This window comes from Coturnix japonica, chromosome 11 (genome assembly GCF_054131305.1).
Source record: "Coturnix japonica strain WE chromosome 11, WE-NBRP24, whole genome shotgun sequence".
NCBI lineage: Eukaryota > Metazoa > Chordata > Aves > Galliformes > Phasianidae > Coturnix > Coturnix japonica.
This window is the reverse complement of record NC_140673.1, coordinates 4168413-4188225: the sequence shown is the minus strand read 5'-3', so window position 1 is coordinate 4188225 and position 19813 is coordinate 4168413. Positions and strand designations below refer to the sequence as shown.

The window sequence follows — 19813 nt, the reverse complement described above, 5'->3', positions numbered from 1 at the left end:
TGTGTAGTAACCATCCTGAAGTGAGAAATGATAATGCACTTTGATAACTGGAAGATGAGGAAGTAAATCAATATCTGTGAAAATTGCATCCAAGGTTTCTTCTGCTGGTCTGACAGAACCTACAAAGCTGCAGAAGCAGAAATGCGGGGGAATGCAGTTGTGCATCATTTGTGTCTCCGGCTGAAAAGAAAATGAAGTTCATTAGGTGGGAAGTACTGGCTGGAATATGGCTGGGGGAGGGGAGCTGCTTTAGTATTTTTTGCATCCCTTGTGCCATCTTGGACTTCAGCAGTATTTATTTTTAGTACATTTAAACACTGGAGAAGGAAGGGGCAGTTGTAATATGGCATATTTACATCATGCTGTCAGTTCCTGGCAGCCTATTTGCCTGTCAGAGTGCAGGAGAGAACCAGTCCATTAAGGACGTGAGTGCTACTTATGCCCAAGGGTGGTGAAACATGGTCTCAAGAGTCGGAAGGCCTTGCAGGCTTGCAGGTTGGTTTGTTTTTCTAAGGTGCATTATAGGCTTTTTTCTTTTTTTTTAATGTCAGAGAGACAGGAATGGGCTGTGCTGCCTCCCACTTTTTCCCTCTGCTCCTCTACACTGTATAGGAAAAAGAGAAGCAAAGCCTGTACATGAGATCAGCATGTGCTGGTTTTTCCCTTCATGTCACGCTTCATTTTTCCCCTCATGTCATGCTTAAGTTCTCTGCCCCATTATAAAAATAAAAATCTATAAATAAAGAAGAACAAATGCTGAGGGGACAAACTGGACCCACAGCTATGTGCATGTCGTCACTTGTAGAAGTGTGCCTAGCCCCATTCCTCTCTGGTTTCGTACATTCCCTATTTTCTATGCTGTCAGCTTCACAGATACAGTCCTGGCTGGAGATTTTTGGCCTTCCGTAACACAGTATTAATTGAGCTGAGGCTGAAATGTTGTTATATTCATCTTACATTAAATTAGCTCACACAGTTTTATACAGATACATTTCTAAATGTTTAGGAAAAAAAAAAAAAAAAAAAAAAGCTTTGAGTTTTGCTGCCATGCCTGAATATTGCAGTAATACTCTCCTGGAATTAGGCAACATTTAGGTCTGATCTCTCATGTGTGACATACTGTCTCTGTTAGAATTCCAGGCACAGGCACCCTATGATTTCCCTTTCTTGGAAACTGCTCTGTCTCAGCATGTGGGTAGGAGGCCATGTAAATAAATACCAACCACTTCTTAGCCTTCAATAGGCATTTCCTTTTTCCTGGTGGCGACAGAACAAACACTTTCTCACAGTTTGGCACCAAACATTTATAAAACTTTCCTACTTCTGAATAGACAATCCGATTCTTGGTGTAGTTTTTTCACTGGGTGCTATTTTTACTCATCTGTTGCTTGGTTTATCAGTAAATAGTGTCTGTCTGAACAAGCTCTTCATCTAAAGCATTCACATTTCTGGTAATAGAATCATAAGTGATTTGTAGAGTCATAGAATAGTTTGGGTTGGAAGTGACTTTGAGGGTCATCCAGTTCCAACCCAGTCATGTTGCCCGTGGCCCCATCCAACCTGGCCTTGAACCCCTCCAGGGTCAGAGCATCCACAGCCTCTCTGGGCAGTCTGTTCCAGCACCTCGCCACTTATATTACAATTTAGTCCAGGTTTCAATGGAAAGCTATGATTTGTTTTTAATTCACAGGTTAATACGGCTTCTCCTGAATTTATAAGCTAGGACAGTTGTATGCCACCATATCATAACTAACAGTTGGGCTAATGGAATGGCTAATGCACCATTACATGTGAAATGCTACCAAGAGGTAGATTTATAATGTCAAAACAGGTCACGCAAATCAAAATCAATGGTAGAGGACGGTGCTCTTCTCCTTTTTATCCACACATACTTTAAGTTCCAGATTTAGTTGTATTTACTACTTATTTCCTTTTTTTTTTTTTTTTAAATTATTTTTAATTAGCAAATTGCTAATGTGCTTTGCTTAGTTCTGTTTATCTCAGTGATAACATTTAATGGATGTGTGACACTATCCTCTCCCTTCAATTTCCTTACCCAAACGTGCACAGTATGTAATCGAATCTAAGCAGGATATAGATATGAACACTGATGTATGATGATGATATGAACAGCTATAGAGAACAGAACTAAAGAGTCTTTCACTATAATTCACATTAGATAGGAGAGTGTAGAATATGCTAGATGTGATCTTTAGTTGGGTACACTTTTTAAGATGGCTGATCTAAACACAGTTTGAAGATGCATCAGATAACTTTTATGTAACGCTTCCACTCTGGATTTGACAGAACAGGAGTAGCCAAGCTTTGCCAGAAGGACCTTTGAAAATATGCATTTTTCCTCTACTGAGGCCTGTTATAAAGCTGTCTAGGAAAGTGAGCCGTCGTTGGATACGTCCCTGTAATATTTTTATAGTTTCACTTGTAGATGCATTCCCATCCAATTTAGTTTTGCAATCTGCTGAAGCTTAGCCAAGTGTTATTGCTTCTGCCCTCCCAGCACACACATTGCAGAACAGCTAGAACTTCTTCCAGTCCTTTGCATGGAAGTTACAGTTGTATATTTCTTATGGAAGTGACCAGGGAATATGTACAAAGAAAAAACAATTGCTAGCTGAATTTTACTGTTTTGCAGCACAATAAACTGTTGTCACATGGATGTTTCTTACTGAGCAGTGTCCTGTTCAGTTCTTCAGCAAATGCAATGGGTGCTAGATTTCACAGCTAATTCTAATGATGGTCATATGGATGCCAGGCAGTCTTAGTCCATGATGCCAGGTAAGAAACTATGAAGGAATCCTCAGTTTTCTTCCTTTGGTGATTAACTGAACTTCTTCCATAGGGTTATTGAATAACCAAGTTCAGGAGAATACCATTGGTATTCACTGCACGAGTTCAAGTGCATAAATCCTCTGATGCAGGTGATGCCCCTCTTGTCTTTAAATGACATCTACTTAGCATGAACTGTATTAGCAGAGGAGAACAGAGAGTTTTGCCCTGGTTTCTCTATCAATAACAGGACTTCAACAAAGCTAAACACAACAGGAATTGTTCACAATCTTAGAACTTTATTGTTCAGACATTGTAAATTAGCTTGTTAGTGTTACTAGTCCTTGATTTAGAGTGACTAGAACCCAGAAACTTAGAAAAGGTGAAATTGTACCAACTCTGCTGTAAATGAGACTGTGCTGCTAATGAGGGTGCGAAACACAAGAGAATAAATAAGAGTTCACAACAGCAGGAGAGAGCAGATAATGCCTATTGTATGGATAGTGGTTAGAGTGGAGTCCAGTTTTGTCTGTGTGAAATGTATATATTTGATTTTCTGTGATTTTGTATGCTTGACTAGCAGAAAGAAATTCTGTCCCAGGGATCATGAAATGTCGGCCAAATTAACAGTACTTCTAAATAGATGAATTTAGTATCACAGCTTACTCCAGTTGCTACACGGACGCGGTAGGAGTGTTCTGTATTAGAATCTCGTTAGATTCCTTTTGGTCAAATCTGCGTCTTTTTAGAGTTCAGAAGGGAGAAGAATAAATGTAGATGCGTATTTATTTCCGGTGGACTTTTTTGGTTTTGTTAGGAAACTTTTTAATAGGATCAGAGAAAAACAACTGTGTCTGACATCTCATTTTTTTGGTGGTTATGTCTGTGAAATATAGCCAGACATTTTAGATATACTCTTATAATAAATGTACTAAAAGACCCTGCTGACTGAACAGAGCATGTTGGTATCAGACGTCTTTGAGTCTTCTTACACAGTGATGGTATGATCTGTTTTTTCCTAGGAAAAAGAGAAGAAGTACATGCTTCCTCTGGACAACTTGAAAGTGCGTGATGTTGAAAAGAGCTTCATGTCTAGCAAACATATCTTTGCATTGTTTAACACAGAGCAGAGGTAAGAGAATGTGCTTTTTGGCAGATAATTACATTAAGGTGTATCTGACTGAGCATTTTAATAACTGGGACTGCAGTTCTACTATTTCCACTGTGTTGAGTGATCAAAACGTTGATCCTTTTGATTTATCTGCTTTTTTGCTGTTGCATAATGATGAGTTGAAAGGTTAGTATCCCTCCTCCTGGCCACTCGTGGGGTGAAATGCTCCATGATTCGTCATTTAGTTTTTCTGTATGGCTGAATAATCATCTCCTGATCTTATTTGTGTTTTGTTTGGCAGTCTCCTAGGCTTACCAAAACATTCATGACTTCTGTACCTTGTGACCAGATTCTACTGGTGTAAATCACCAAAGTGTCATTGCTTTCCACTTTCTCCAGTGGAAAAACTTGCTTGTCTGTAATCTTGAGAGTCATTTCATTGTTTGTTTGGGTTTAAATAGAGCTGAATGGAGAACAAATGAAAATCCTCTTCATTTTCAGTTCACTGGAGTCTTTCCTTTGTAGTGTTTTGCTTCAGACTTTTCTTTCAGACTCTGCCCTCTGATTTGAGGGATTGGTCACTCTGAGGAAGCCCACTAAGAGGGCAGAGCCAATTCAGATAACTGCACAACTAAGTCCAGATAACATGAGGCCACCTGAAGGCATACAAATGGCCTGTATTTTCATTAATTTATTGACAGATTCAATACTGCATTTGCAGTTAGATAAGTGGAATTGCACTGCAGCAGATGAAATGCAAGTTCTGTAATTTCTTCAGGAAAATTAGTAAAATGTCTTCTAGTGATAGCATTCATCAGTGCCATTGTTTTCTTCTTTTCTGCTGAGTCCCTTCACCTCCAATCCCCCTCCAGTCACTAAAGCTAGGCAATACATTCAGATGTTCAAGATGATGAAGGCTGGATGTGGCTCCCTACAGAGCCAGCTGTTGTTGCTCCTGAACTGGCCAGAAATAGTTCTTTCAGAAGCAAGGAGTGCCCCTCCCTCCTGCAAAGCAAAAGCAAAGCACAGGATTTCTGGGCTGTCAAGTTTCTGCTGGCTCCAGAAACATGAGGACGCAATGTGAGTCTCGCTCTGAACTGCCCCAAGGAGGCTTTGCCTGCATTTGCTGACATCTCAGCTAACCCACATGTGGACATTGTTTGCCAGGAGATGTCCTTTGAAAGCATGTCTCTGAAATCTTATTCCCAGCAAGCATTTCTGGAGCACAGATACAAACTTTGCAAAACTTTTCATCTTGTCTCTTCAAATGCTGGGAATTAATGTATTTATGATTTTCTGCTATAGATGTGTGACTCGTCCGTCGTCCCATCATTGCCCTGACATACTTGAGTCAGGAAGGGTAGCTGTCATGGTGGCTTGATGTCAGCCTTCCATAGGAAATCTGTGAAGTTTAGCCTCATTGTTTCTCTTTTGTTTGACTAACATTTGAATGCTGTCATCATCTTAAATAACAATCACTGAACTGCCATGAAAATTGAAGATAAGCAAGCATTTCCTTTGGCAATTATGGGATTTATTTGAGCATTGCACATTTACATTTTCATGCATCTTCATGCACACCAGACAGCAAAGATCTCAAAGTCAGATGTCTAAAATGTTTGCCATGTCTGTAATAACCGTGCCCATTTGGGCTGCAAGTAGAGCCTCCAGCATATGCAGGCTGCTCTAAAAACACCCGTATGTCTATATGGGCATGCTGAGACTTGACAGCAGAGTGATAAGATGACAAAATAACTGCCTTGGGAGAGGCTGTTTACAAAGGTGGTCCTCCGGCTTAAAAGGAGGTAGAACTTGTTCTTGAAGAGATGTTTACTGAACTCTAATTACAACAGCAGCCCCTCAGTTATTGTGCAGCAACTGATTTTTGTCATATTTCCCCAAATTTGCCTTCTGGCACAAGTCAGTCAAACCAAGCTGAGTATCAGTTTGCTTTTCAGTGTCTCCTAAATTCATAGATTGTTTCAGCAGAAGGTGGGATGCTGCGAGTTGAGCAAAGCTATCCAGCCCTCAGCTGGACACCATGTTCCCTTTCCCAGTTTCCTGGGGAAACTGAAACAAGAAAGTGGTAAAAATATGTTGAAATGAGGAGTTTCCTTGTTGTTTTATTTTATGCCGATACATTGATCTGCTTTCTGAGAGTAGAGGGCACCAAATATTGTTTGCTTTGTCAAAATTCATGTAACGATTAACTTAGTTTCTACTTTCTTTCTAAAACCTTGTAATTGGGAAAGAAATCAGTTTTCTGAGTTTGCCCACGGAGGGTTCTGGTTATGGAAACATTTTACTATTTAAGATGTGGATCATTAAAGAACAAAGGCAAAATCATCTGTTCCAGACTGACTGACGATAGCATGGAGATTATTCCGTATCTCCTTTTTCCATAATCCGTAGGGTGTTTGTTTGTTTGTTTTTCCTTGATTTTGTGAGTTTTCTGAATGTCCTCTGAAAATACTTTAATTTTCAAAGAATATCTGTTTAGGAGAGGAATTTTAATCAGCTTGTTCTCATTTTCCTTCCCAGCCCCTCACTGCATAGGTATTTTGCTACAGCCATATGTTTCTGATACTGTACATTTCAATAGTTTCCTGGATTATGCATTGCATTTTTTCCATTTATGAAAACCTTTCCAGTTCTGAAATACAGTTACCAGGAAAACGCTCATTTCACTGTGTAGAAGGAAAAACCATCTTGAGTTAGGAGTTTAGGGGATAGAGCAGAAGGAAACTTAACAGTATTTGTCATTTTGATTTACTGCAGGAGTCAACAGTTCTCTGACAGGAATCAAATGTGACTTGGTAATGTATAGTAAATGGAGACTGTGACGATTGATTTCACAGTGAAGATAAATTCTCATGAAATGTACATGATTGTGCAGCTATGAAAAGCCGGCATTGTGAAATAATTAAATTCTTTTCTCGTTACTTTCTAATTAAAGTCAAATATATATATATATATATAAGAAAAAAGAAAAAAGGAAAAAGAAAACCCTTTGTGCAAAATAGATAGAGTGTCGCTTAAGTAACAAGGTTGTGCAATGTCAGAGTTATGCTTTTCAGCAAGCTTAATGATTTATTCAAAGTTTTTGAGTGGGCCCATGTACTTAATTTATTAAGGTCATGGAAGACCTTAGTAGATGGGCTTCTCTAGCTTACTTACCTTAGCTGCACTGGATACTAGAGCCAGGTACATTAGAGAAAGTGTCCTTTGACTTCAGAATCACTGTAGGCAGTGTCTGTCTATGTGAATCTGCATCTTAAGAAACTGAGATGGGGCCGCAGGATTGAGCAGTATGTGTCTAAGGCTCTCAAGAAAGCGAGTGCTATTTTATGTAGGCCATCCTTTTCTCCTTTCTTCCTATCTCCACAGTACTTTTGCTCACTCTTATAAGAAGGAGAGTGATAGTGAATGTAATTGTGCTCTAAGAACGGTGATTATTAGCAAATGTTGTGAAGGACTTGAGTTCTGGATGGTCTTCACTATGCAGAGAGGTACACCATGATGCTGCTTGTGAGTTCTGCCCAGTATTCCCAGAGGGACGAAGCTCAAGGATTGGAGTCAGCTTTTGATTCTCTTGAAAACACAATGTAAGGCTTTTCCTCCTGGTATGAGGAGATGAAGCGCTAGCAAAGTTGTGTAGACATAGCTGCTGATTGACTTGATGAAGCAGAGCTAAGAATGGAGGAAATTCTTGTCATTACATGTGCTCATACAGATTCACCTTTGCTGTCAAAACTGATGGATGTGTGAGAGTTGGATGATGGATCTGTGCAGAGTTCAAGAACAAACAAATGCTTCCCATTGCAGGGAATTTCCTTTCCTTTTGGGATTTCAGTTCAGATCCTTTGCCTATTCCTCGTGTATAAAAATTTACCAATTTGCATTTTATTAAAGTACTGGGGTTTGGGACAAGAACTGTAGTTTTAAATGTGCCTTCCTTCAGGATCATTTGCCTTTCTTATGCAGGAATCTTTGTTCCTCTTCAGACCCAGTTCTTTCTTTGGGGCCAAAGAAGTAGAACCAGCTTATTTCCTTCCAGTCGGGATCCTGACGAGAAATATAACCTGTTACGTTCCTTCACTCTGTGGTTCTGTATACCAGGAGGATGTGAGAAATGAATGCAAAGCATTTAAACCACTGTTCTGTTTATCTTCAGTAGAATAGTTTCCTGTGACTGAAATGCTCCTCAGTATTTGTGAAGCAGTGTGACAAAGCTAACATCTCTGCATGAGGGCTGACTGTCTGGGGCAGTTTTATTGGAGAAACAAATCCTTAATCTGAGAAACAGATGAATACAAAGAGGAGAGTCGTCAAAAGAAAATGTGGAGGGAACACAACAGGACTGGAAATAGAGCTGTTGTGTCTTGAGCACACTCTTACTGTCAGGAATTGTATTGCCCAAGAAATGGTACTGCCTTGTAGGACCCAGGGAAGAATGCTGTGTTTACTAAGTGAAAGGTACAGCAGTATATTTTGTGTGCCTGTTGTTGGCGAAGTTTTGCTCTAGAAGGGGATAGAGCATAATTCTTCTCTAGATGCATTAGAACCTTAAGTGCTGAATTCTTTCTTACAAACAACAAATGGTTAACTGCAATCCATATATAGGGGAAATTGGGAAACAGCCAAAGTAAAGGCAACTAGTGAAAGGAGACCGGGTCAGAGGGGCTGTTGGATGGAAGCCAGGCTGAAGGAGAAAGCCTATGGTGAGATGTATGTTAGTTACTGTTTTTGAATTGCTAAGAAAACTAAGCCCCAGGAAGAGCTGGACTGTAAGCTATTCACAGTCCTCTCTGTTAGAAAAGTAAGAAATAAAATCCATTTAATTAAAAATATATATATCTAAAAGCAACACACACACACACACACAGCTGCTGGGATTTGTAAACAAGCTATAAGCTGCTGGTGAGTACAATGTCTAAGAATGGGAAAAATATACAAACACAAAGGATAGCTACTCTTAGTGCCCCACCTACATTCCATTAAAATAATAATAATAATTCTGGGATATTTCATTTTTGTCGTTACTGACAAGAATTCTTTGCACAATATTTATCTTACAGGATGGTAGACAGGTGGTCTGAAACTGGCATTAAGGAGCAAAAAGGGGCTCTCGGGGAAAGAATCTTAAATGGCAAACCCATATCTTATATGTGAGTTACACTCCAAGAAAATTCCGTGAGAGATTGTGTAGGATCTTCCAGCAGAAAGACAGGTGCTGTAAGCACGGGCCAACTCATGGCTGGTGAACTTGACTCAGCTTGCAGGATAAGTTCTCCTTCCTTTCTCAGTGTGACCCAGAATGTGCATCAGTGCCACATCTGTGGAAGCAGAGGTATGTGGTGGGGCTCTGACAGCTGGGAGCTGCTTTTGCATCTGTGTGGCCCTCAAGGCAGGTTCCGAATCAGCCTTTCATCCCCTACTACAAAAATGATCAAGCCTTCTTGTCTATGGAGTTATGGAGTATTTTTGTGCCATTTACTGTTACCACGGCAGATGTTGCCCTTCATGGTGCTAGCTCTGGCCACATTTCTCTTCTGTTTTTCATATAGAAATTGAGACATTTGATTGTTAAGGATTGGCTGTATGCTAATCAGCACATCTTCGATCCATTTTCACCTTAAATTCATTTGTGTCTGTATTTGGGTGTGTGAACTTGAAGACATGGCTGTACTTTTGGGAGATCACTTCTATGAGTTAATGGTAAAATCCTTCAATGCTGTTATTTCTCGACATTGTCTCAGAGATGGTCTCTTTGGCTTTTCTGGATATTAAGAAAAACATCTTCAGAGACATGTGTAATTAATTTTAATTAACATTCACATTGTGCTGATCTGGAATGGCATGCCTTGATAGAAAATGTTAGTCACTGCAGTTAACTCATAGCAGATGGTCAGCTTCATTTCTTTAAAATATATGATTTATGGGGCCTTTAGTAGAGCTTTCTTATAAGAAAAATAGTGCATATAGTCAAGCCAGACGTTGTGGAATTGTAAGTGTTTAAAATGGCAAACTAAGAGTAGGTCAAAGAAGCAGAATATATCCAGTGGAGCTGCAGGTTGAATAAGCAGGGGATATCTGTGGAGTTTTATTCAAGGTTGTCTTTGTCATGCATGTGTGTTTGGTGTGTCTGGATTCTGTTATTTTCTCCTTATTTTAAGTCATTAAATATGAAGCTTATTTTCAAAGATACCTCAGAATTCATTCTTTTGCATTTATTGTGGAATAAAATCAGGCCGATTTGCATTTGGCTCCACATTTTGTGTTTGTTTTCCCTTCTGTTTTCATGTTCCTAAAAAGACAAGAAGTTCAGCAATGCAGTCATTTCAGGTGTTTGAAATGCCTGTAAAGGAAGACAGCCCTTTATTCGTCAGTAGTTCCACTTGCTTCCGTGTCACTATTTAAGTTCCATGTGCTTTGTGTTCTTTGCATGATCAAATTGTCCGATAAGCACAATCCTAAAATTTCAGTGATATTCTCTAATTTCTATTCTGTCTCCTCCTATAAATATATAGGGAGGTTTAGGGGAAAGAATAAGTGCTTTTGCATTTAATCTTGGTTTGTATTTTTTTTCTCTCTCTCTCAAAAAAAGAAAAAAAAGAAAAAAAAACCCAACACCTGCACATACAGTACAGCTTTGTCTACTGAAATGTTCCAGATCCAACTCAGTCTAAAAAGCTGTCTGTGCATACAGTTAATGTGTGGACATGCATTTATTTATATGCTTGCGTATCAACAGGATTTGTAATGTATATAGACTGGTTACCTTTAACATCTTTCCAAGCTTGTCGGAGATAAATATTTAACCTTATATTGGTGTTAAGGAGTTGCAAGAACTGCTGTATGTCTTGAGATACAGCACTTGTCCGGATAGCAAGCAGTTTCATCATGCAGCTGCTGTGGAGGGAACTCTGTTGGTACTGCTTCCACTACAGCAGGTATCCAGAAAGTTCTTTGTGATTTTCAGTCCTTATTGTTATTGCACTGTTGAGCCTGGTTCCGCTAGCTCTGTTGCACAGACGGTGGAACTCTCCATGTGCAATGCTGACAAGTCAAAGCTGGAACTGGTGGGACAGGAATCTCACAACTGGGCTCACTCTTCAGTCTTACTGACACTGCTTGGTTTCCTATTGAGTGCTTTCAAATCCCTTAATCCATTACTGTATTTTCTTACTACAACTCTTCTGCGGTGGGAGAGGTTAAAGGGGTGAAGGCTGCCATGTGGCCTTACTTGGAACACTGCATTTGGTTTGGGCACCTTTAGTCCAATTGGTTGTTCATCACCATGGGCAGTTCTGCTTTGATTTTTCTGGAATGTATATCTGGAGGTATATGTATTTAGAGTGTGACAAAACCTGCAGATAATAAATTGTAATCTTATATTTTTCCCTCTTGGGATCTATTTTTCAAGTACTACTCAGGATATTTAGTTATGAACTCTGCAGAAGGAAGTAGTATGGTTAGATGTGGTACATGCATGTAGCTTTGCACACAGCTCCCTTGTTTGCGTGCTCAAACTTAAACAATGTTAAATATCCAAGGGAAATGTGGCATGCAAATTTTACTGCTAGGCATATTCCATTTATTGTATTGTATCTGTTTCTACAGGCCCTTAAAGTTGCCTGAATAACAACAAGACTTGTATTTTTTAGAGTTCATTTTTGCTTCTTGGTATCCTGTATTATATCACTCTTTAAAGTATTTATCTGCTATGGAGATGACAGTAAGAGCATGATCTCATTGTATTCCATATGGAGTAAGTAGGTAAGGATTGAGTAGTAACTGTTTCTGCGCCATTATCTTCAGCAGTTTTTAAAAGTGGAAGAGAGAACAAAACAGAAAATTTGAATGGTTTTCAAGAATGTTTTTACAGCTCTCTATGAGATGCCAGTGGATTCCTAATGAGTAAAACATGTTAATGGTATGGGTCTTTTTGGTAAGATTCTGCTAGTAAAAGGACAAACTCTCTTCAGGAGTTGCTTTGGCTTTTTAATTTTTTTTCCTTTGAAATGCTTCTGTGCCTGTCAGCCTTTCTGGAAGAAAAACAGGCAAAGAAGGCTAATGGCAGGGAGGCTGGTTTGGGTGTCACGTGTCCAGTTACCTGTGCTAAGGGGAGCAGAAACCTGTGTTCCTCTTTAGTGGTCATGGAGCGCTCAGTGAGAGGCCTCAGGAGGCCAGAGACATCCAGCAGCTTGCTCATCAGGTGCCCCTAAGCCTAGGAAGGGTCTTCATATGATGACAGGAGTGCTGGACTACCAGCTCCCAGCTGTTCAAAGCGGCCAGCTAAAATTCCCTCTCACACAGCTATGCTTAGTGTAGTAAGTCACAGAATGCCAAGAAGTTTAATATATATCATAACAATCCAGAAGAAATGTTTTCACAAGCTGGTGTCATGTTGTTTTGCTCTCGCAGATAAGTATTTTTGGAACTTCCCTATCTCGCTATATTTTACAGTCTTTATGTGCTCTATTGTTATTTTTAGTCATCTTTTCTGAGGCTACCCTGTTACCATTTCAGCTTCCCTTCCCTTCAGAGTTAGAGCTGCTTAGTTATCTCAGCCAAAAAACTTATCTTGGTTTCTAAAAACAATCAATTAAGGCACTTCTTCTTTAGTGATTTCATATTGCTCTTTTTTTGTTTGTTTATTCGTTTTCCTTCAGTCTTTTACTCTGTAAATGTTGACTCAGTTCCACAGATTCAGGTGTCTAACAGCATCTGAAGAGGTTGTCCAGGCCATCCTTTGCATTAAGGCAGAGTAAGTGCATTTGGAGCCAAAGAAGTAAATGGTTTAACTTCTGATTTCTAGTCAGCAAAAGATACGTGGAGCTTTCAATCATTCCTTCTGCCAGTGGATGTGCCTGAGCTGTGGGATGTGACACGTTAGTGCCTCTTCGTGCTCTGTCTGGTTCCCCTAGGAGGGAGACTGCAGGCATCCTGCCCTGCCTGGCACTGAGAGGTGCCTGAGGCTGTCTCTGGTCTGAGTTAGCAGTACATCTTCAGGTGTATTCCAGAAACGTGAAGATGAAATCCCACCAGCCCCTGCATGTTACAGAAATCTGTCCAGGCAGTGATGATAATAATCCCCAAGCTCTATAGGGTGTTCACTCTTTTTTCCCCCTCAAAATATGTGGCAGGAAGGACATCTTTAGTTGCGTAATGGAGCTATGAGAACCCCTTGTCACCGCTCGCTTTGAAGCTTAAATAATCTCTGAGTCCTTCGTGGTGCCCTTCGCTCCCCCCTCTCTATAGCTTGCTAAGGAAAGAAAACACTCTGGTTGCAATGGAAGATCGATTCCTGTGCAGCTTTTAAGATCTGGCAAAATGTGGTTTCATAACCTTTGTCAGCGAAGCTTGTGGCCTTTCCTAAAAAGGCTGTTGGCTGACAAATTTATAGCAATCTGGTCTGTATATAGACTATGAATTCAGAAACTAATGGCTAAACCGTAAGGGGAAAATCTGTTCTATTTACTGGAGAATTTACAAGTACCACCTTCCTAATATTATGTATTTTTCCTTCTTTCTCTTTTCTTCCATTATGTGATTCCCTATTCATAATGCTTGTATTTATCTAGTTACATTAATTACCTGCAGCAGGTATTATTTAAGCACATCTTGGTTCTCTTACAACTATGGAAGACGTTGGAGGAATTCCTAAAAAGCTCTAATTGTCACTGTATTTTTTCCCATTTTACTGACGGTGTCTGAAGTCAAAAGGATCCATCAGAAGGACCTAAAATGGGAAAAAGCTGCATCCTTAGTTATTCTGATATGTATTGGTTACAGCAACAATCAGATTCAAAATATACATGTTGAAATGTCTTACGTTTCTCCTCTGTATCAAAACAGTTTCACTTTTCCTAAATGTGCCCCATTTGGGGAAAAAAATATATCTGGAAAATGGATTTGAAGCAGTTTCACGGTGCTTTCAGATCATTGTTATTTCCAGAGCTGGGATGTAGCGTTGTAAGATATTTTTAAGTACTCCATGTAATTATTAAACAAGCACCTGTCTCATAAATGCTATTGTCCAAAACAATTACCAAGTTCTTTCAGTTCCCAAAGGATTTTTCATTTAAAATGCTGTGCACGTGATGCAAAGTAGTAAAATTCTGGTTTTACAGTGTGTTGCTCTTTGTTCTAGGAATGTTTACAAGGATTACCGTTTCCTTGAACTAGCCTGTGACTCCCAAGAGGAGGTGGATAGCTGGAAGGCATCCCTGCTGCGAGCTGGTGTCTATCCTGATAAATCCTCAGTAAGTTTCAGTAGCTGCTCTGTTTGAGTCAGAAAAACAATTGTGGCATTTGGGAGAACACGACGTCTGCAGATACCTCGCAAAACTGTAGACTTTTCATTGGCTTCTGATGTGGTAATCATTGAATATTCATAACGAAATAATTGATGGTTAATCTGTGCATCAAGCATCAATTAAAAATAATAAAAAAAAGAAGTTCCAAAATGTTATTCATTGGAACAGTTTAGGAAGAACGTTTAGCAAAGTGAGGATTTCTGAGCTTCACTGCTTCTCTGAGCATCTTCTAAAGAAAGGAGCTTATTCCTGCAAGCTCTGTGTTACAGAACTGACAGAAACATTCCAGGCAATTACGTATATTTATTTTACTGAATCATTGCATGTTTTCATGTTTTTGTGTATGGAACACGTGCTAAGCCTTTCCAAAGACAGTTTTACTGTGCTAATCATGTAATCATGTGAAAAAAATTGAACAGGAAGCAGCCAAAAGGAAAAAAAAAAAAAAAAAAAAAAAAAAAAAAGAGCCTCTAAATGAAACAGAAGAGACAGTAAAAGGAACACATTGGGAAATGGAATATGCCCAACTCCCATTTTGTACTTTTTGGACTTGGTCATTTAGTGTTTTCTCATTTACATAAGTCTGGAATGAGGGAGTTGGCTCGGTCCCTGAAGTCCAGCTCCTTCAGTTGCCTGCATAGCTGAGGCCGTGGCAGTGTGGACGGTAACATCAGAACCAGAACAAAACCTTGGTCCTGAGCAGTGAGGCTGCTTAAAGACCATTCGAGTTCTGGCTACTCCATTTTACAGATAAGGTTTTGATTTTAAAAGGCCTTTATTAGCCATGGCAAACCTACAGAAACCACAGCTTTTTCTCAAAAGTGCCACAACTCCCATGGGATTCAGTCAGTATCAGGGTTCTCTCTGCATCTCTTCCTGCAGCTATTTACGCACACAGGCAATACTCATTGTACTCTATAGAAAAGAGTATCAAGGCTACCAACAAAAGCTAAGTCAGAGTAGTTCAACTCTGGGCTTCTCCAGTTATTGTAGAAATGACCAGTGATTATGATAACAGTGTTGGGTTTTTTTAAGCAGATCAGACACAAGTTAAGCAGGAAACCTACCAAATATCTGACACTCTATTTTATTCTGAATGACTTTTTGGTAGGATGCCCGTCCCTGTAGATTAGCTCTTATCTAAGACCACCAGAAGTCATTTTGCAAGGATTAGTTACAAGAGGTTATCTATTAAAACACTACATTCAAAATACTGCATTGTTTTGATTTCTTTCTCAGGTTGTGGTGTCAAACCAGCCAACTGAATCTTGTGTTCTTTGTCACATTTGCCATATTCGTATATCTGATGCTTTATTGATAAAAAGGGCACGCTAGCTGGATTTCTAAACTTATGTTCTGCCCCTTTGTTTTTCCTTCATGCTACCCTTATCCTTTTTTCCTCGTACATGACTGTAGGTTCAAATGTGTAATGAAAGTCTGTTGTTAAAGTTCTGAATTTTGTAAAGCAAAAGCTTCAACACCCTCGTACACTGGGGAACTTCGACAGAACTTTCATTAAAATCATATGCACACTCCTCAGTTCTGCACCTTTGCTTGGTAATATAGAATAGTTTTAGAGATGCCCACCAGTCTTTTCTTCAAAGCTTCAGAGACCCCATTTTCATGCAAGAAATGCTGTTAGGAAATGGCAGCAAGTTGTGTTTGCTTCAGTCCTTCCTCACAGCTTTGCAGTCCCAGAGTTAAAAACGCAAAGAGGTACCCCAGCCCCTTCACAGGATGACCTTCTTGTTCTTTTTCATGCAAAAGCTGCAGCTGGTAACTTTGAATATCCAAGATTTTGGCACCAGAAGTAAAAAAAAAACTGCTGCTTGGAAATGAAAAATAGATTAATAGTGCTGTAAACCTGGAGTGCTGCAGTGGTGAGGCTGGCCTGCTTTCTGTAACTGCCAGAGCAGTGTGCACCGCCTGGAATCTGAAGTTAAGCTGTGTGCTTTCATTTACAGCTCTGCTGTTCGCATACGGGAATGCTGATATAAAGCCCAGCGCATTGGCCCCTAGTTGGGTTCTTTCTGCAGTGAAAGGAAAAGTAGGAATTTGTCACTGAATTAAAGAGATTTGTTTCAGGTTCTCACCAGGAGCAAATCTCTCAACTAAGAATATTTGTTTTTCTGTTGTTTTTCTAGTAGTGCTACTTAAAATTGAATGATGGCAGTGGTTATTGGGCTTGGTACTTAGCACTGCTGCAATGAAGACTCTAGTACTAGTTTAATATCCTAAGTAAAGTCTAAGGTTGTTATTTTATTTTTGTGTCTAAACAAAACTCATTATAATATTGAAAATTAAACACCATCTAACACCCCGTTCCTCCATTTTCTTGCTTCCTTTTGCCTGTGTTTCCCGTCCCTCTGTGTGTGCAGATGTATATTCACGTATTCATTCACTTGTTAACTATCTTTAACCAGCCTTCAAAGTTTTTCTTTGAGCTCCTGAATTCTTTTGCACTTTTCCAGGTCACCTCTCTCTCCAGAGGTTTGCATTTGTCAGGACATGAGCTTTGACAGCCACCCGGATAGCAATGAATCAGTGTTTTTAGTTTTCCAACCCATATGCAAGGCAGCTTGCTTGATATAAATCACACTGTGGCCAATTCACTTTGAAACAGGATATCCATTTACCAGCTGACTTTACTGCTGGGTTTCTGTATTGAGGCATCCAAACCTCCTTTTCTAAGAAATGGCTACAACTTTGTGACTAACCTCTCCAGACTGTATTTCTCAACTCTGGGCTGGAGTTTATTTTGGCCAACTTCCCTCTGTATAATGTACACTGTTCATGCCAGCTCATGGCAAAACTCGCAATTTAAAAGAAAAGAAAAAAGAAAAGAAAGCACAGATGTTCATCACAAGTTGTTCAGCGCACTTTACCTGGCTGTCACCATCCATTCCCTTTCCCCTCTCCCCTACTGCCATCTCCTCCTTACTTTCATTACTAATCTAAATGTACAATATTTGCTTTTTAAAAGCATTGGATCGTGAAACTTTCCATTCATTGGCATGTTTCAGGGAGTGGCTGTCATGAAAGGGTATGCAGACATATTTAGTGGTTCCTTTGCGTACTGGAAGCTCAGTATTACCAATGCACGAAAATCCCTCTGGCTTTGGTCCCATCCCTAGATCATTCTGAGCCTCGTTTCCCTGGCCCTTGTTTTAGTGTCCACCAACTTCCCCAGAGCTGCTCCTAATTTACACAGGAGGAAGCAAAAGTGGAACCTGGGTGTTTGTGTAGAGAGCAAATTTTGAAAAGCAGTGTGAATTTGCAGCTTTGCTGACCATTTCAAGTCCTTTGTGAATGTCCTGTGCTCCCTTGGAAGCTGCCTGACTAAAGGATTCGGTACTTTGAGTCAGTTCATTTGGTTTGAGCTTCTTCCAGAACTGTACAAGTCAGGCTGAATGTATGTAAAATATATGTATCTAATATTTCTTTTTTTCCTCTTTCCTCTCTGCTGCATCTTGCATAGGGGAACAACAAAGTAAGTTCTTTGTCCTTTTACAAAATCCTTCTGTATCCTGTCTAAAGAGTTTTGTCATAAGAATCACTTTATCTTTTGTTTCACACAGTTGTTGCCTGCATACTCCTAAGAGGAAACTGCTAGCTTCTTACTAATAAGAAATGTAGGTGCAAAAATGTATTCTATGAAGCTATGAACAGATCTTTGTATTTTAATTTTGTGGAAGGCGATATGTTAAGTGATGCCAAGTGTTGTTTTTAAGGCAGTTCAGTGGGAATGATACTATAAAACAGTATTGGGACCGAAGATTATGAAGGTATAGCAATAAAGACCTTCTGAGGAAAGGTTGCTACAGTCTGATGAAACTCATTACAGCTGGATTTTTTGACCATACATCAAAGCTTGTATTAATGGGCAGTTATAAAAACCCGGCACTAAAGTCTTAAATAACAGATTTGCTGGCGTTGTTGGCTAAGCTGAACTAGATCAGTGTAGTGGCTTTGAAGGTGCCTTAAAATGGATGGAGGAGGGTGGGGTCAACATTTGACTTGGCTTCTAGACCCTTGATGGGTTCCAGCTGGACAGCAGCAGAAGGGTGTGGGGTGTGGAGAGAGAGAACCGAAATATGCATGGTAGGTTTTCTGAAACTGAGCAGCACATGAAAAGATAGTTCTTCTGATGTTGATCTGATAAACTCATAATCAAGTAGTTCCCATGGTGTGTACTTTTTCTGCCATTTTTACTAAGCTTAAGAATGGAAATTTCACATCTCACACTTTGGAACACGATGCAAAGGGAGTTTGTCATGCTACAGAAAGAATTTACACAGCTTTTGCATATTTTTTTTTTTTCTTTCCCGTTTTGACATTAACCCTTAGGAGGATGTATCTGGAGCATCATAGGATGCTTCATAGCAAATGGTGAAACTGTCCCCTGAAATATTGCTTGTAGCATCTCAGTGTGAGCTTCTAGCATTTCTGGGCTATTTGGGAAAGACCCGGGTGCACTTAAAATGGTCTGAAGATCTGAGAGTTTGTCTGCTTTTAATTTTGTTATTTGTATCACTTTTTGTCTGCAACTGTCTCCATATTAACTGGGCTCAGAAGCACACAAACTGTTGTATTTTATTGGCTTGCCTGTCGGGTGGTGAAGGGTTAAGAATTGGTGGCATAGAGAGAGGGACTTTATGCAGGAGGTGGTGTGAAATGTAAATGTTAACTGTGTACACTGAAATATCAAGGTAATGTTTATAATGTTGCTTTACGATATGCTGACTTAAGGCTTTGCTGCTATGTTGGATACGGAGCTGATCTCCTGATGAGAGGAGTTAGACTGTAGATGCTCTGTCAAGTGAGATGGGGCACCAGAGATCTCTCGGGGCTACCAGAAACAGGGGTCAGGATGCATGTGGACAAGCGCTGTTCTCCAGTGACCTGAGCTGTGGGGCACTTCCAGGGAGGGAGGACCAGTAGTAGTATCTGACGTTGAGTTAAATTGCTAGCAAAAGATAGGATAGATTTAAGCATGTATAGGAGAAACCTGTGAAATCTGAGGCTTGTTGGATCTGTTAGCTCTCCTTCTGCCATGAGCAATGGGTGATTTTTGCTGTACGTTCACAGATATTCCACCTCTGGCCATGGGATGCCAGCCAGAAGGTAATTCCAAAACAAATCTCCATGACAGCCACGCTCATCTTAATCTTGGAACACAGATCCTTGTGGGGATCACTGTATCCTCATCTGCGTCCCCTCCCTTCTTTCACATGAGTTGCTCATACTCAGGGGGGCTGGGACTCGATGATCTTAAAGGTCCCATCTGGCCCAAGCCATTATATGATTCTGTGTCTCTGTGAGGTTATGAATCCCAGTTAGGCAGGCAGAACTAACCTGCAGCTGCCTGCAGTGGCTCAAAGCCTACAGACATCTTTGAGATTTCTGTACCTAGCTGTATGGGACATGGGTACACCTGAGAGGTGGTAAGATAATCTGAGGTGGGGCTGGGAGAAGAGAGGACCTGCAGACTGTGGATCATGGTGGTTTTCAAAGCTGCAGAATCCTTCCTTACTGTCCTGGTATGCATTTACTTGGTTACCTAGCAAGGCTTTAAAACTCCTATTATTATTAC

The 19813-nt window shown here is 40.0% G+C and overlaps 1 protein-coding gene across 16 annotated transcripts in view; it reads left to right on the top strand.

The window, feature by feature from the left end:
• Nucleotides 1-19813, top strand: part of DNM3 (dynamin 3) — a 157608-nt gene that overhangs the window by 91505 nt on the left and 46290 nt on the right. For 13 of the 16 annotated variants that reach the window (XR_014932546.1, XR_014932545.1, XR_014932544.1 and 10 more), the window contains 2 exons: nt 3810-3919; nt 14055-14166. Coding sequence is in view for 9 of the 16 variants with exons in the window: in XM_085510919.1 (XP_085367045.1) it covers nt 3810-3919; nt 14055-14166 (222 nt within the window). In the remaining 7 variants the exon portion in view is untranslated. The remainder of the gene's footprint in view (nt 1-3809; nt 3920-14054; nt 14167-19813) is intronic. The other 3 variants (XR_014932542.1, XR_014932541.1, XR_014932540.1) reach the window with 1 other exon arrangement.